The 14,847-nt window shown below is 40.9% G+C and overlaps 1 protein-coding gene across 1 annotated transcript in view; it reads right to left on the bottom strand.

The window, feature by feature from the left end:
- Rtn4ip1 (reticulon 4 interacting protein 1) overlaps window positions 1-14,814 on the bottom strand; it is a 52,677-nt gene extending 37,863 nt beyond the window's left edge. The window contains exons 1-4 of the mRNA XM_048353748.1: window positions 14,119-14,814; window positions 7,491-7,642; window positions 6,237-6,305; window positions 4,852-4,976 (exon numbers count right to left, since the gene is read on the bottom strand). Of these exons, the coding sequence (XP_048209705.1) occupies window positions 4,852-4,976; window positions 6,237-6,305; window positions 7,491-7,642; window positions 14,119-14,392 (620 nt within the window). The 5' untranslated portion in view covers window positions 14,393-14,814. The remainder of the gene's footprint in view (window positions 1-4,851; window positions 4,977-6,236; window positions 6,306-7,490; window positions 7,643-14,118) is intronic.
- Between the last annotated feature and the right edge of the window lie 33 nt (window positions 14,815-14,847).

The following is a 14,847-nucleotide window of genomic DNA, read 5'->3' as shown; positions in this document are numbered from 1 at the left end:
TTCGCAGACGACATGATCTTATATCTGACGGACCCAAAAAACTCAGTACCCAAACTCCTACACCTAATAAACCAATTTGGCAAAGTAGCAGGATACAAAATCAACCCACAAAAGTCAGCAGCTTTTCTGTACACCAGCAATAGACAAACAGAAAAGGAAATTATGGAAACAATTCCATTTACAGTAGCCAAAAAAAGAATAAAGTACCTAGGGATCAACTTAACCAAGGACGTGACGGAACTATTCAATGAAAACTACAAAAATTTAATAAGGGAAATCAAAGAAGACACAAGGAGATGGAAAGACCTCCCATGCTCATGGGTAGGCAGAATCAATATAGCCAATCAATATAGCAAATCAATATAGCAAATATGGCCATATTGCCCAAACTGTTATACAAATTCAATGCAATGCCTATCAAAATCCCAGCCACATTCTTCACTGAAATAGAGAAACCAATCCATAAATTCATATGGAACAGCAAAAAACCTAGAATAACCAAAGCAATTCTAGGCAAAAAAAGCAGTGCAGGAGGTATCACCATACCAGACTTCAAGCTCTACTACAAGGCCATCATAACAAAAACAGCATGGTATTAGTATAAAAACAGATCGGAAGACCAATGGATTAGAACTGAAGACCCAGAAATAAAACCGCACTCTTACAGCCAACTGATATTCGACAAAGGAGCTAAAGACATACAATGGAATAAACATAGCCTCTTCAACTACTGGTGCTGGGGGAAAACTCAAAGTAGACCCAAGCCTATCACCATGCACCAAGATCAACTCAAAATGGATCAAGGACCTCAACATCAGACCTGAATCCTTGAAACTACTGAAGGACAGAGTAGGAAAGACACTAGAACTTATAGGCACAGGAAGGAACTTCCTGAATAGAGTCCCAGGGGCACAACAAATAGGAGAAAGACTCGACAAATGGGACTACTACAAATTAAAAAGTTTCTGCACAGCTAAGGACATAGCCACCAAAATAGAAAGACAGCCAACGATATGGGAAAGGATATTTACCAGCACAGCAACAGACAAAGGCCTGATATCGGTCATCTACAGAGAACTCAAAAAACTAAGCCCCTCCAAGCCCAATAAACCTATTAGGAAATGGGCAAATGAGCTAAAGAGAGACTTCACAAGAGAAGATATAAAAATGGCAAAGAAACATATGAGGAAATGCTCAACATCCCTGCTAGTAAAGGAAATGCAAATAAAAACAACCCTGAGATACCACCTCACCCCAGTTAGAATGGCCTATACTCTGAACTCAGGAAACAACAAATGCTGGAGGGGCTGTGGGAAAAGAGGAACCCTTCTCCATTGTTGGTGGGAGTGCAAATTAGTACAACCACTTTGGAGAACAGTATGGAGGTTTCTCAAAAAGCTCAATATAGACCTACCCTATGACCCAGCCATACCACTCCTAGGCATCTATCCTAAACAGCAAAATCCAAGATATCAAAAAGGCATTTGTACTTCCATGTTTATCGCGGCACAATTCACAATAGCTAAAATATGGAAACAACCCAGATGCCCCTCCACAGACGAATGGATCCAAAAACTATGGTACTTATACACAATGGAATACTACATAGCGATTAGGAATGGTGAAATACTGTTATTCGCAGGGAAATGGTCAGAACTCGAACAAATAATGTTGAGTGAGACAAGCCTAGAACACAGAAAACAAAGGGGCATGATCTCCCTGATATATGGCTGTTAACAAAGGGAGACGGAGAGACAGTAGAGACCAAGTCTGTGAATACTGTATATGTTCTTGATACACTGTATATTGCATATATGTCAACCTGACCTAGACAAGGGATAGAAAAACAGGTCGTAAGATATCATAAGAAATGTACACACTGCCCTACCATGTAACTGCACCCTCTTTGCACAACACCTTGTAAAAAAATTTATGTCCAATTAATAAAAAAAAATGAAAAAAAAAACTATTTTTAGAGGGTTGGGCTTTGGCTTAAGTAGCAGAATACTCTAGAGTGTGAGGCCTTCCATTTTATCTTCAACATAGGCAATTTTTTTTTTCCTTTTAGTATGTTAAGGTTCTCAGATAACAGGTAACTCTAGTCACACTTACATATCTTACAATTCTCACAAATAAGTAGTTACAGAGACGCAGATTACTATTATAACCCAAGGAACCCCATGGTTAGTGATTTCAGTAAACTGACATTTTTTGGAGGACCAAGTCCCTAGCACTATGGTTTAAATGTTTGCAGTACTTGTGTCCTACCATTCTAATTCAGATGTTGAAAGCTGACCCTCCCCCCCCCCCCACGGTACAGGAGGAGTAAGAAGGCATTGTCTGTGAAACAAAGCTGGCCCTCATCATGCACCAAATATACTGGTGTATAGATCTGTGAGAAATAATTCTGTGCCACCCATAAGCCACCAGTTTATAATATCTACTTAGAGCAAGCCGAGGGGACCAAGACACCAGGCTCTCTCACTTGCTCACAACATATGCATCCTCTGTTGTGTCATTATGCATATGAGGATACAGTCCATGACGTGAATTACTGACAATCTACAATGGGTCTCACTCTTGTATGGCTAACGTGGCTACATCCATGAGGAGAGTCTCCTCCCACCCCTCAACATAATATATAATAGCACTGTAAGGTATGAAATTGTCCATTTCTCAAAGTTCTCCTCTCAGAGTCCTACAACTGGTAATTCAGAGGAAACTTCGGAGACCATCAGTGGCACACAGCTACCTAATGGGAGAGTGGCAAGTAGGATCCAGGGTTCCATTTTCCCAAGCTATTACTGTTTACACAGACAATAACAGTGTACCAAAGAGGTAGCTACGAAGCCAACAAAAAACTAAGAGTACACACTGACACTGGGAGTTCGGTAGGAAAATAGCTAGTTCTTTGTCTCTAAGTTGTTTTCTACAGTATTCTAAGAGTATACCCAGAGAGCCCTGAGCAAAAAGGAATGGCAGTTCTCTAACCATAGTCGTGCATACACATGCTGGTACATGTTTTGGGGGGAGAAAACCTCAAAGCAATAAAATAGCAATGTCACTAGAGAGCCTACAGTACTAATAAAAGTCTAAAAATATGAACTGAGATTTTTTTTGCAAGGTGATTAATGACTGAAGGCCATTAGAAAAACATGTGGTCCATAAATTTAATGTAAACAAAGTATTTAACCAAAATGGCAACTTCAAAAATGATAAGCCACAAAAGCTTAAAAATTAAACAGAAGTGACCTTTAGAATAAATATTTGCTTTGAATTCTAAGATAAATGGCAGCACTTCATTAGATGAATAATCTTCACAATGCTTTCAGAAATAATGCTTGAACTTGCAATAAAGTCAATGTTTTATTGCTCCGCAATTATGTATAAAGTACAATATTTCTGCATTTTTGTAACACACGCTTTATCTACATATTCTTTAGTAATAAAAAGGAATTATGGCCAGGCACAGGTGGCTCAGACCTGTAATCCAAGCTACTAAGGAGGCTGAAATCCTAGAACCACAGATAAAAACTAGGAAGGCAAGTCCATGAGACTCTTACCTCTTAGTTAAAAACAAAAAGGTAGAAGTAGAGCTATGGCTCAAGTGGTAGAGCATGAGCTTTAAGCACAAAAGCTCAGAGACAGCACCCAGGCCCTAAGTTCAAGCCCCAGGACCAGCACCAACCAACCAAACAAACAAACAAACAAGGACTGTTATTTTAATTCATTACAATTTGACTTACAGTTCTCCCCTTCATTATAATCACTAAGCGATTCTTAGTACCTAGTTTTCTCATTTAACCCCCAAAGTGCCAATTTTCTCTATGTTGAGTCTCTAAAAAACAAAGTACATTACAACCAGGTCAGTACTAGCAACTAGCATTTATGAAGAGCTTCTTATGTACCACCCCTGTACACCGGCCTTATATGTGTTCTCATTTAATCTTCAAAAGCAAACAAGGAAAAATCAACTCTGTCAACCAGTTAGAAAGTGGCAGAACCTAAACCCAAATTCAAGTACAATAGTTCCTCTAAACCACAAGGGTACCTTCCAAAACTTAGGCAAAGCTTAGGCAAATGCCTAAGCTGAAAATAAGTGCCTAGATCCACTATATTTTTTCCTATACATGCATACCTCAGATAAACATTGAATTTACAAATTAGGCAAGTAAAGCATTAACAATAATAAGATATAACAATATAATATACTATAATGAACAGTAAGCGAATATGCATGTGCTCTTTCTCTCTCAAAACATCTTAGCTTAGTGTACTCAGCCTTTGAGACCATGGCTGAACACAGGTGTAGAAACCTGTGTGAAAACACAGAAAGACGCTGCCGGTGGGGGAGGACTGGACAGCGGGAAGCTTCGGGATAGTATGTTGTTGCTAACTCAGACAAGTGTGCATTCAAGTCGTGGAGTGCCAGAACTGACTGAAAGGATACCAAGGATTGAGCCTAAGGGAGCCCAAGATTATCCAAAAAGTGTTTTTTTAGGTCCTCTGTATCTCATTTTCAGAGAAACATATAAACATGAGAGCAGTTCCTGGTTAGTTTTTAAAAATTTCATCTCAACATTCCAACAGCACAGAGTAATTCAACTTTTTTAGGAAGCTTTTCCCTCAAGATTCACAAGTAAACTTTTGCATTGTTATACACAGTTCAAACACCTAGAGTCCATCTATTCTTTTAGAATCCCCATTTGATTGGGCTAATTGGAGTGCAATTGATATTAGTGTAACTCTGGTAAGGTAAATAATTCTAACTTCAGTGCTTCTAAAGATCTGCCATAAAGAACTAACAAAACCAAAGGAGGGAAGTTTAGCTGCCACCACTGATACACTTACCGTTTTCCTATGCAATTCTTGTCATTCAGGCCTCCAACCTTGTTTATGGCAGACCAGGCTGTGAGGGCTACGTATGGCAGAGAGGCAGCTTGAATATGAGAGAGGGATTTGGGCTTGTGAGAAACCTAGATTTAAAGAGGACAGTTAAAATGAGGGACCTGTAAATTAACAAAATTAAGCACTTCATAGGAGTCCAGTTATCCTCAGACATAAATATGAGTCTTCCAAAGTTCAGTGTCTGTTGCGCAATGTATTTCAAGATTACTTCTCAAGAATAGTCTCCAAAGCTGGGTGCCAGTGGCTCATGCCTGTAATCATAGCTTCACAGAAGGCTGACATGTGATGATCACAGTTCAAAGCCAGCGCAAGCAGAAAAGTCTGTGAGACAATTATCTCCAATTAACCACCAGAAAACCAGACATGGCACTGTGGCTCAAAGTGGTAGAGTGCTAGCTTTGTGTGAAAAAGCTCAGAGACAGTGCCCAGGCCCTAAGTTCAAGCTCCACAGCTAACAACAACAAAAAAGAATATTCTCCAAATTGCTCTTTACCTGCCTCACAGAGGTGCTGTATGTTTTGCAGACTACATTATTAGTTCTGCACTGTTGTCCTAACTATCCTCAGACAAAAATCTAGTTAGACTTTGAACCCTCATAAACACATTCCAATTTGTTTTTGAAATCAACTGCTTCCTTTACTCCCATTTCCTGGAAAGTAAACTTTCTAGGCCTTCTCTAATCTCGGTAACTAACACCCTTTATCAGACTCTTCCAAGAGCCCTTCTGCAGCCAGTTTCCTCAGTGCTCACCCCTTTCTATTCAAAGGCAGATGCTCTACCACTTAAGCCTTGTCCTCAGTCAGAATATATTAGGTAGCATTCTTTCTTTGTTTCTGGTTCGTTTTTGCAGTACTGGGGCATTTATTGAGAGAGGGCTTAATTTTATCCAAGCTATTCTCAACTCTCCACCCTCCTGCCTCTGCTTCCTGAATAGCTTGTGTTAATTATAGGCCTGCAACACTGTGCTGGGCTTAAGCTCCTGTGTTTAAAGTGATTCAAAACAACGTGACACTTCCATGGCTCAACATGACTAATCCATACTCTCCCTTGGGCACATTTGGTGTCACTCTATGAGGCAGAGCGAGGAACACACAGTATCCTAGACCCCATACCACATCCCCACTTCATTAGGCAAAGACAACTGCTCTGGTAAGCAGAGAGAGTCACATCAAATCCTTAATTCATTTTTCAAAAACTCATTTGTTTTAGCTCCCTCAAAACTGACCATAAAAACACAAACTTCACCTAAAAACAAGCAATCGTTTTGGAGACATCTGTCAGTCTTTTTTAGATTTTCTAATGGCATTTCAGGAAAGATGGTGAGTTACCTCATTCCCACTGACTACAACAAATTCTGAGAGAGTGCCTTGTTTCCACGGAGGAACTGCAGCCCAGACCTGAAACGCACAGACATACATCTTCATTAGAGCCCAGCAGTGTTCTGACCAGGTGCTCCTAATACCTATTCTCTGTGAGCAATATACAGAAAGAATGAGCTCCACGTGATAAGAACCAATTATGAGTTTGCATTGATCAGGTGAAATGACACTGAAAGCAGAGGCCATGCCTGCTGTACTGGCTACTCCAGGGTTCCAGTAAGATCCTGGTCTTTGAGATTTGAATCCTACCTCAAGTACTGCTAAGCTCTGGAACTTTTTATAGCATCGCTTCTTCACCTACGTACTGGGCCAAGTGCTGTCCATCTCACAGAGATTAGTTACTTATGCGAAGCAACCAAAATACTGTTCTTCCAAGCTCACTATAATCTCTTGTCACAAATGTTCAAAGTGATAAGTGACAGAAAAATATATCAAACTGTAACTATTTTAAGACCATCTAATCTACAGGTAGAAATTGTCATTTAAAGGCCCTTCCAACAAAAATAAAGTAACTCCAATTCTATTTTAAATTCTTAGTTGTTTTGTTGGGTACTTGGGCTTGACCTCAGGGCCTTGGACTTGCAAAGACAGAGGTTCTACCACTTGACCCATATCTCCAGCCATTTTTCGCTTTTTTTAGTTTAGTTTTTTTTTGATAGATTCTTGTGTTTACAAGAGCTGACTTGAAAGACCACAATCCTAACTGTGCCATTATAGACTCACACACACACATCCCATCTATTTGTTGGTTAAGATAGTATCTACTCTTGGGCTGGGGATATGGCCTAGTGGCAAGAGTGCTTGCCTCCCATACATGAAGCCCTGGGTTCAATTCCCCAGCACCACATATACAGAAAATGGTCAGAAGTGGCGCTGTGGCTCAAGTGGCAGAGTGCTAGCCTTGAGCAAAAAGAAGCCAGGGACAGTGCTCAGGCCCTGAGTCCATGCCCCAGGACTGGCAAAAAAGATAGTATCTACTCTTAATCATTGTTGTGATTCTTAAGCATTCCATTTCGAAAACCAAGTTTTAATAGTAGTCAAGCTATTTTAAATTATTTGAAAAACCATAACAGCAAAACCAAGGCTCAGTACATTTCCTGGAAAGAAGAAAAATATAAACATACTTTCCAAAGACACAGGACATTTGCACATTTAGAATGAGGAATAAAAAATAAGAAATGTGGAATAAAAGGTTTAACACACCTCATCCCCAGGCTTGAAGTACTTCACATCTAGTCCACATTCCATCACCACACCGGAGACATCCCGACCCAGAGTCAGAGGAAATTCCTCTCCTCTGGTTCTGATGTGTAAAGGATCACGCTTCATATTCAACGCTGTTGCTCCGTAGCCACCTACAAACCACAGTGCAGCCATTAACTCCCAAACTAAGAACAATGTGATTCTAAAACAACTACAGGACACAGGCCAAGAACCATGTTAGCATCGTAAATTCTAAATGGATTAACATTTTATAACTTTCTGATCCCACGCAGGAAAGCATAAAAACAATGGGGCATTTTATTCCAAGAAAAGTACTTGGACAGTCACAATCACTTATAAAGCGAAGCCACCATTGCTTAAAATTTCTTTGAAACTGTCCAGAACTTTTAGTGATGTTGAGCTGGGAATGAAGCTCTGTAACATATTACTTGCCTAGCATACCTGAGGTCCTGGGTTGAATTCCCAGCACCATAAATAAATACTGGGGCTGGGGATATAGCCTAGTGGCAAGAGTGCCTGCCTCGGATACACGAGGCCCTAGGTTCGATTCCCCAGCACCACATATACAGAAAACGGCCAGAAGCGGCGCTGTGGCTCAAGAGGCAGAGTGCTAGCCTTGAGCGGGAAGAAGCCAGGGACAGTGCTCAGGCCCTGAGTCCAAGGCCCAGGACTGGCCAAAAAAACAAAACTAAATAAATAAATAAATACTGACAAGAACTTCTAGTATTTTGTGTAATGTACACTATATATACACATATATGTATATATAGCTCTATGTATATATAGCTCTCTGAAGATGGTTATTTATTAGTGAACTCTTTATTTTTATTTATTTTTACTTTTTTAATTATCTAGCTCAGGCTGGCCCTGAACTTGAGATCCTTTTGCCCCCATCTCTTTGAGTCTGTAATTACAGGTTGTACCACCAGGCCTGGTTTATTCATGAACTTTTCTCTCTCTCTCTGTGTGTGTGTGTGTGTGTGTGTATGTGTGCAAATCCTGGGTACTGACCCTGAGATTTTTTTGTTGTTTTTTTTTTTGCTCAAGACTAGCACTCTACCACTTGAGCCACAGCACTACTTACAGTTTTCTGGTTGTTGTTGTTGTTTTTTGGCCAGTCCTGGGCCTTGGACTCAGGGCCTGAGCACTGTCCCTGACTTTTTTTTGTTCAAGGCTAGCACTCTGCCACTTGAGCCACAGCGCCACTTCCTGTATATGTGGTGCTGGGGAATCGAACCCAGGGCCTCATGTATACGAGGCAAGCACTCTTGCCACCAGGCCATATCCCCAGCCCAGTTTTCTGGTCATTAATTAGAACTATTACAGTTGGCTCCAAACACAATCCCCAAATCTCAGTCACCTGAGTAGCTACAATTACAGGCATGAGCCACCAACGCCCGGCTCATTCATGAACAGTTTAAACAACAAAAATATGTGGTGCCAAGTCTGGTAAAGAAGACAAATATTAAGCTATTAATACTAATACTAAAAGTTAATGAATAAACAAGGCATGAATGTAAAGTACTGGCACTGATTTGTACCTTCCCATCTCCTAAAAGTCTTTCCACAAAAATGGCTTTAGATTCAGCAGAGATTCCTGACTGGAATAGAGCCACTGGGCTGCATCTGTTCTGATGTCTTAAATCAGGTCAACAGCTTTACTATACATATCTTTTTTTTATTTTTAAGAATATTTGAAGATATATCAGTTTCAAAAAGCTGAAAATAATTTTGGCTCAAAAATTGGCTACACTATCAGCAATAATACAAAGCAGTTTATTACATGACTTCATTATATAAGATGACTCTTCAAAGACTTAAAAATATCTTTCTTCTGCTCCACTTGTTTCTGTAAGTCTTCTGTTAGGCTCTCCAGGGTCATATGCTTTTCTCTGCCCAGCAACATACATCAGATCACTACCTACCTCCTAAGACTCCCTTGCCTCTTACCCATCCTGGGGGCAGTGCAACACTACACCTCAAGGACAAAAAGCATCCAGCCAAGGGGCCAAGAGGGCCTGCCCAGTGAAGAGAGATATCACAAAAGCCCAGTGTCAAAGAGGTCCTTGAAAGATGCCAAATGCATTAGGTTTTCAAATCAGGTCAAAAGCAGTTACGGGGCTTTAAGCAAAACAATCCAACAACATACAGACTTAGGAACACTATGGAATAATGTGCTTGAGAGAAAATGGGAAGACTGTGTGAAGATTCAACTCTGTCAAACAGATCTGTTATAAAGGGAAACAGAAAAATAAAGCAGTAGCTGGGTGAGACAGTGTGGGCAGGGGGGGCAAGATGGAAAGAGAGTTTTTCAGTGGTTTCCCTTCTTCCTAGAGGAAGAAATGAGAGCAAATTTGTATGTAATGAGAATGATCCAGGAAAGAAGAAATTGCAAGAGACAAGAGAGAACTGGTGAAATGACACCCCAGGGTAGAAGAGAGGGGTTGGGATCAGGAACACTAACAGAAGGCTGGCCTTATGGACGGCAGCAATGACAGTCCAGCAGCAGAAGGCAAACTAAATATAGGGAGAGCTGTTGGCAGGTGGATTAACTTGCAAAAGTTGTTTTTCTAGTGAAAAATCAAGACACACTGGAGAAAGTGAAAGCTGAGGCAGTCCCAGAAAAATCTAAGCTGAGAGGTTACTATGCCAGCATGACACATCTGCCACCTGGAGAGTTCGGACTGTTATCTGGGGGGAGGATGGGGACTTTACATCTGAGATTCACAAAAATTTCAAGTTCACTTTTCCTGTCTCACATTCCTTTCATTGCTAAGATAAACCATTACTCACTGGAACTATGTTAGATGGTTTGAGCAACAGCAGTGGGCATTAGGCCAAAGTTGAGCTGTTTCAGAGCTGCAAAGAGGTTACAGTTCTCTTTCAGGTTCTGAGCCAGGATCTCAAGGATGTTTATAAACTATTCTTTGTAACCCTGATATCAAGTGTAGTCCTGACACACTGATACTGTCCAAGCTGGCCCCAAATCCAGAAGGCAGCAGTTGGTAGTCGCGGAGAACCTGCTTGGTGAGAATCAATAGGGCCCTTAAGAGTTTCATCTCATTTACAGAGATTTCATTTGTTCAGAGTTGGGTTGATTGGGGGGAAGGGGAAATCAAGAAATCTGTCATCAGCTTCAAAGACTTTATTTCCACTAAAGAAACTAAGTTTTGTTGATGCCATGCTGTATTTTTAAATTTCCTCGTTTTAGTAGCCCTTTCCATGATTTATAATTTTATATCCAACAGTAGTAGTCTTCAGAAAATAGCCAGTCATCATCTTTCAAAATAAAGTACACATATCTCTGGCTTTCTTGTGGAGAGAAGTAACTGCTTCTGAGTTTTTACAATCTTCTGCTCATTGTTTTATTTCCCCAAGCTACCATGTCAGATACTTTCTGCAAAATCAATAACGCTTTCTCAAAAAGAATCCAGACAGTAGGATTACTTGTAAGTAGTATTCCCAGTCAAGTCACAAAACACCAAACGATGCCAAGAATACTCAATAAAAGTAAAATGTATACTAAACAACTATCAAGGAAGTTGATGCAGCTCTTCTACTGAGATAAAAACACAATACACATCATGTAAGTGCATCTTGTAAAACAAAAGTATCTTCAAGTCTGTTATAAAAAGAATAAAGAACAAAAAATAGCAACTACTACTGCAAAACAAAAAGTACAGTTGGATATTAGCTTCATGGTAGATCATTTGCTTGGCATGCTCAAAGCCCTGGGTTCAATCCTCAGCAACACAAAACAAAACAAAAAATAGACTTCATGAGACAAAAATGATAACAGTATTTCGATTCACTTTTATTTATTGGAGGTAAGCGTCTCATGGACTTTCCTGCCTAGGCTGGCTTCGAACCCTGATGCTCAGATCTCAGCTGCCCATGATCCTCCTAATTTATACTTCTTGCTGTGGCTGAGATGACAGGCGCTTGCCACTATACACCCAGTTTTTCTCTCATGAGATGAGATCTTGCATGCTTTTATTTTTAATACCTGAACTAGCCTGCAACTGTGATCCTTCTAGTCTCAGCCTCCTAAGTACCTGGGATTTATTAGGCATGCGTCACCAGTATCCAGCCTCATTATAACCTCTTTGATAGTAGACCTCAGGCTCTGTCAACTACCACCTGTTTCAGTACTTCACACATGTACTTGTCTCTCAATCATGTATTTTTTCATAGTCATTTAATGTTTTGCCTTATTAATTTTAATCAGTTATTTTAAAACAAAGAAATAATTCAACATTTTAGTTTTAGTTTCTAGTAATATAACTATAGGTCACATAAATTCTAGTAATTTTTAAGTGTAAAGAGGTCTTGAAGCCAAAAGAAAGAAGAAAAGGAAGGGAGGGACAGAGAAAGGAAGAAAGAAAAGAGAAGAAAAGAAGAAAAATGATTGTTACTCTATTACATCTCTTTAAATTCCACAAAATGGGGCTGGGAATGTGGCTTCATGGTGCTTGACTAGCATGCATGAAGACCTGGGTTCAATTCCTCAGCACCACATAAACTGATGTGGTACTCTGTCTCAAGTGCCAGAGTGCTAGCCTTGAGCAAAAGAAAGCCCAGGGACAATGCCCAGTCCCTGAATTCAAGTCCCGGGACTGGCAATAAATAAATAAACACATAAAATTCAATAAACTCGTTCCTTCTATCATTAATCATTTGATTATATAATTGGATGTATATATGGAAAAACAAATTCATCATACATAGAGAATTCTCATCATAATAAGAATTGTTATTAAGGTACACTACACATAAGCCCTTCAAAACATTGACCCATGCTTAAATGAAACTACAGACATCAGCTTACTTATAACACAGAGGCTAATTGCCTGTGATTAACACCGAGCTTAATCCCAAAAATATTTCAATTCCTTCAGGAGACATAGATGAGTTCACATCAGCAAGACAGGCAGCATTTTTGTCAATTTTTTTCCAAAGCTAAAGCATTTCACCAATACAAATCAAACTTTTCTCCACTATAGTAATAATCCTTGTATATATTTAAGGAATATAGAGCTCTTCAAACTTTTTTCAGTCCCCCCCCCCATTAGATATTTTGCAACTTAGAAAGGAACAGCACAGAAAAAGTTGTTTCACTTGTTTTGTTGTTTTTGTTGCTTGTGGGGCTTGAACTCATGGCTTGCTTGGGTGCTGTCTCTAAGCCCCTTTGTGCTCAAGGCTAGTGTTCTATCACTTGAGCCAGAGCATCACTTCCAGTTTTTGAGCAGTTAATTGGAGATAAGGGTTTCTAAGGGGCTTTTCTGTTGAGGGTAGCTTCAAACTGTGATCCTCAGATCTCAGTCTCCTGAGTAGCTGGGATCATAGGCATGAGCCACCAGAATCCAGCTTGCTTGTTTTTAAAGACAAGGACTCATACAGGCCAAGCTAGCCTTCAGCTCCAAGCCAGATTGTCCTTCCTCAGCCTCCTGAATGCTAAGTCATATACTTCTATGTGAGACAGACAGGTATATTTTACCAGCTTTAAAAAAAAAGAGGGGCTGGGAATAGGGCCTAGTGGTAGAGTGCTTGCCTCACATACATGAAACCCTGGGTTCGACTCCTCAGTACCACATATATAGAAAAAGCCAGAAGTGGCGCTGTGGCTCAAGAGGTAGTGTGCTAACCTTGGGCAAAAAGAAGCCAGGGGGGCTGGGAATATGGCCTAGTGGCAAGAGTGCCTGCCTCGGATACACGAGGCCCTGGGTTCGATTCCCCAGCACCACATATACAGAAAACGGCCAGAAGTGGCGCTGTGGCTCAAGTGGCAGAGTGCTAGCCTTGAGCGGGAAGAAGCCAGGGACAGTGCTCAGGCCCTGAGTCCAAGGCCCAGGACTGGCAAAACAACAACAAAAAAGATGAAATAGAAGAAAGCATGCTCATATCCTAGAGAGAAGTAAGGCATGCCATGGCTTTGCTCACTGGATCAATAAAAAGTGGTATGAGTTCTACCAAATCAAATGGTAGGCAGCTGTTGAAGTCAGGCTCAATCCTCCAGGAAGTGATGGCAGAGCAAAGAAAATAGGAATTCTTATAAAAATGCAAATCCAGAACTGATGCAGAAATATAACAGTATCTCTCAAACCTGTGATGGATCTAAGATTGTCATGAAAAGCATGCATAGTACATCAGTAACAGACTTGGAGACACAGTAGACTGGTAGACACAAATCTCCCATCCCAATTTATAAGAAACATGTAAATAATCAAATTTACATTTTGTAAAAGATTAAGGTATATTCTGGCCATTCAGATTTCAAAAATTTCAGCAATATCCAGCGGTACCAAAAACCTAAATGATTCCTTCCTGTCAGTAAAAGCGTACTCAAATAGTGACTACATATATATGAGATGTACATAATACATGATATAAAGACATATATATCCAGATGTGGTAATACACATCTGTAAAATCCCAGTACTACATCAGGAAGATTTAAGCAGGAAGCCAGTTGGGCTACAAAGGGAGACCCTGTCTCAAAACAAACAAACAAACAAAAAAAAAAACCAATAACGACAACAAAGTAAAGGCACACCTAGCAAAACTCTTGACCTAAAAAGAGGTAACAAAAACATCTCGGAAAACTTACTTCTCATATTAACATCTATGGGATTTACACTGGCAGCATGGACCTTGATAATGACTTCATTTGGATAGTGGATGATGGGTAGCATCATATCCTCAGTGAATCGAAGGACGTCATTATTCCCATATTTATCTATCACCCAAGCTGGCATGACAGTGCTCCTTGGAGAGGTAGTACTAATGTTCCTAATTAGAGACTTGGGCATAACTTTGCTTCTCCAGAAGCAGGCGGCAACACACGCATTTCTCCTAAGTACACAAGTCTTCAAAGCTTCCATGGCCAACAGGTAAGTGGGCGGAACTGGGTTCTCCTCCGGGTCCAGACGCACTCGATTTTTCAACCCCTCAATTAGGGCATTCTTCCCAACACACTGGGCAGTTGTAAGGACGGAGCATTCACTTCACACACGAAGTAACCTGACGGGACAACTAAGGGGAGAAGGTGTCATTGTTATTCCACGCTTGGCACGAGAGATGCGCCCCTTAGCGTTCCATCGGGAGTCCGTCCGTCCGTCCGTCCCTCCATTCGCCACCCTCCTCGACACGCCCCCTCCCCTCCCATAAAAAGAAGGGAAAAGGCAGGCGCGATCGCCCCCCTGCTCCGGGCGTGGTCCCTCCCGCGAGCCACGGCGGGCCCGGTAGACACGGCCGACGACCCTGAAGCGAAGCGCCCCCGTCAGCCTTCCCGACCCCCGCCGCGACCCCGGCCCGCCGTCCCCTTGCCTGTCTCCTC

This window comes from Perognathus longimembris, chromosome 9 (assembly GCF_023159225.1).
Source record: "Perognathus longimembris pacificus isolate PPM17 chromosome 9, ASM2315922v1, whole genome shotgun sequence".
Taxonomy (NCBI): domain Eukaryota; kingdom Metazoa; phylum Chordata; class Mammalia; order Rodentia; family Heteromyidae; genus Perognathus; species Perognathus longimembris.
The sequence above is the reverse complement of the archived record's forward strand: the minus strand, read 5'-3'. Positions and strand labels throughout refer to the sequence as shown.